We start from the raw sequence: 2,960 nt of genomic DNA, 5'->3' as shown, positions 1-2,960 counted from the left end.
ACCACTTCAATTGAGTGAGTTTCTCTCGTCTTTCATGACGTTGCGGTAAAAATTTGCGAAATTACAATTCAACCCAGCAATAATTGACAAGGTTGTAAAAATAACTAGTACCATTGAAAATTAAGAGAACCCATAAATAATTGATGCATCTTAAAGGAGCACATATTTTATTGCCTCATCTGCTTTGGATAACGGTGGCGTATTGGTAGTAGATTAAATAAGAAATTAACTTTTGGTCCTTACAAATTTTAGCCTTGACTCATTTTGGTCCATATCATCTTTTCCATCATCTAGTTATTCCTCAAAGCAAATATGCAAAATTCAGATTTCAGTAGGGTTTTTTTTTTTTGGCTTAGGAGGTAGGTGATTCTAGTTATTTGCAGCCCCAAATGTGCTCTCTCTCAATACATATTAGCTTCCTAAGAAAAGTTTTTGAGCAAAAATATCTTTTTAATATTCTAAACAATCTTTCCAACAATCATTTTCCCAATGCACCCAAAAAGATCCATTGATTGATTAAAGAAGGAACTCTTCTGTACAAACTTTAATCCGACGAGTGAGTAAAGTAACTCATACATCCAATTTCAAGAATCTGTTGCTTATATTTGCCTTCCATTTGTTGCTTCTAAAACTCCATTTATTACCACCTTATGTACCACAACAGTAAACAAACTATATATACAACAATGAAAAACTCAGGACCATTAGAAGCAAAAAATGCAAGGCAAATAACTCGCAAAAATCCCTTCCTATTGAGCTGATGATGACTGTGGTCAGCCCTCCTTTCTTGACCACTTCAACCCAAATCAGGGAGTCAACTCTGAAGCTGCTTGAAAGCTTTTCTTTCTTCCACCTCATTCATCTTACGGCGCAAGTTAGTGCTGGTTCAATGTATCCCACAAAGATGCGCACTTCCTTCTTGCAAACCCTACTCTCTCTTGCTCCAAGTCATACACCACCTCAAACCCCTGCTGTTGATAATTCCCCAGCACACCAGCTGGCCCACCAGATTCACTCTCGTCCCCACCGTTCATCAACATCATGCACCCCACCTTTCTTTTCACCTTCCCATCATCGCCACCGTCCAAAAACTCGTAGAAGTAGTTTCTCCTAGGCATCACCACGCTGGAATTCCCCCCAAAATGCAACAGCAATTGTGGCACGACCACATTCGACGAAACCTTAACATCCCCGCCAGCTACGTAATAACACGGCCCGAGCCCCGTCCGCCCCTCCACGTCACTCGCCCGCTTATAAACCGACCCGACCCGGTTGTCGAACTCCGCCGCCACCGATTCGTAGAGCCCGGGTGGCAGCATTGTAAACGTAGTCCCGGAATCCACCACCGATTCGTAGAGCCCGGGTGGCAGCATTGTAAACGTAGTCCCGGAATCCACCACCATCCCACCGTCGCCTCTTCCGTCCACCCGCCTTAAATTTTCTGGCGCCGCAATTTTCTTCTTCCCGACGGACAGCCCTTCCAGCCCAACACAATAGAAATACGGATGCTTCGGATTTTTGAGCATCGGAGTGTAGACAGGGTCAGTTCCCGGTGAATCCGTTCGCCTGTCTTTGTTCTCGCCAGCCGAGTTATACCGGCCCAGAATGAGTGGACTCGGCATTCTAACTCTGTCGGTGTCAAAAGAGTGAGAAACCAAGCAATAAGAGAAATGATTCCCGATTTCAGGGGAACTGCTAGCGAGCTGAGCCGGCATGGATAGAGCTCCCCTGCCGAAACCGGCTACTCCGATAGGCTCGCCGAGAGTGCTGTGAGCGCAGCCGAATTTGAAATCATTGAGGACCAAGGACGGAGAAGAGAGGGATAATGATAAGTTATCTGAATACAGATGAGCAATTAAGCTGCCGTAGCCGTAAGCATAGTAGAAAGGCGGGCAGCTGAACTTTTTGCAGTCGGAGGTTTCGATTTCTTCCAACGGGCACCTGGCCACGGCGCAGAGGTCGGACGTGGGATGAGAGGAATGAGCTACGGAGCATGCACGCGACTTGCACGTGACGGGGGTGGCGGAGGTGATGTTGAGAGGGGCTGTGTACGGGATGGTGGAGGGATTAAACTTGCCTTCGCAGAGCATGCAGTCGAAGGGGTGGCAGGGGAGCCAAACGATGTCGCTTCCGGTGTCCATGTAGAGAGAGATGGTTTGGGAGCCGAGGGTGAAGGACAAGCTGTAGTCGCTGCCGGGGTTCAGCGGAAGGGAGACTTGAAGGCGGTGGGTTTGTTTCTGGTTTTGGCTGTGTAGGCGGTGGCGAAAGCGGGTGGCAGCGTGGGTGGAGGTGGATTTGAGGAGGTGGGGAGTGGTGTTGAATTGGGATTTCGAGAGGGAGTGAGTTAAGGGAAGGACTAGGATTGATGAATATGAGATAGAGACGTGGAGAATTAGGGTGGCAACGAAGATGATGAATAAAATGGAGGAAGCCATATTGAAGGACACAAACAGAGATTTTTTTTTTAAAAAAAAAATTTTAGCTATCTATCCACAATTGTACGTGTTTTTAAATTTTAAAGGGTGTGTGATTGTGTGTTTATATATATACACAGCGAGAGGGAAGTAAGAAGAGCGTGTGATTGGTGAGCTGCTTTATAGGTGGTGATGAACTGACCATGGTTGAGACTTGAGAGGAGAGGTTAAGTCAGCGAGAGGGGCAGAAGAGGACGAAGCTTCTAGTGGGAAGAGGCAGCCTAAAAGTTTACTTGCAACGTACTAGTAGGTTGCTTGGTTAGCTAGCTGGCTTTTTTGGATTCGGAGTTTTCCCAAGTTGAAGGCAGTTGTACAGTAGTAATACTTACACTCTATTTTTTAGTATAAACATATACTAATTTTATTACTTTATACGACTGATTCATGATTATATTTTAAAATTATACGCATTTACGTTAAAAGTTGTGAGATATTACAGCAATAATCGAATTGAACTGACGGAGGCCCCTTGATCCGGCTTCTTTG

General features: G+C 45.4%; 1 protein-coding gene across 1 annotated transcript; it reads right to left on the bottom strand.

The window, feature by feature from the left end:
* Positions 1–481: 481 nt before the first annotated feature.
* Positions 482–2,638, bottom strand: LOC113705325 (probable aspartyl protease At4g16563). Its single transcript, XM_027227133.2, has one exon. It carries the CDS (start codon positions 2,433–2,435, stop codon positions 876–878), a length of 1,560 nt encoding a protein of 519 aa, XP_027082934.2. The 5' UTR covers positions 2,436–2,638; the 3' UTR covers positions 482–875.
* Positions 2,639–2,960: the final 322 nt, after the last annotated feature.

Source organism: Coffea arabica, chromosome 8c (genome assembly GCF_036785885.1).
Source record: "Coffea arabica cultivar ET-39 chromosome 8c, Coffea Arabica ET-39 HiFi, whole genome shotgun sequence".
Taxonomy (NCBI): Eukaryota; Viridiplantae; Streptophyta; class Magnoliopsida; order Gentianales; family Rubiaceae; genus Coffea; species Coffea arabica.
Note: the sequence above shows the minus strand (reverse complement) of the source record. Positions and strands in the feature narration are given on the sequence as shown.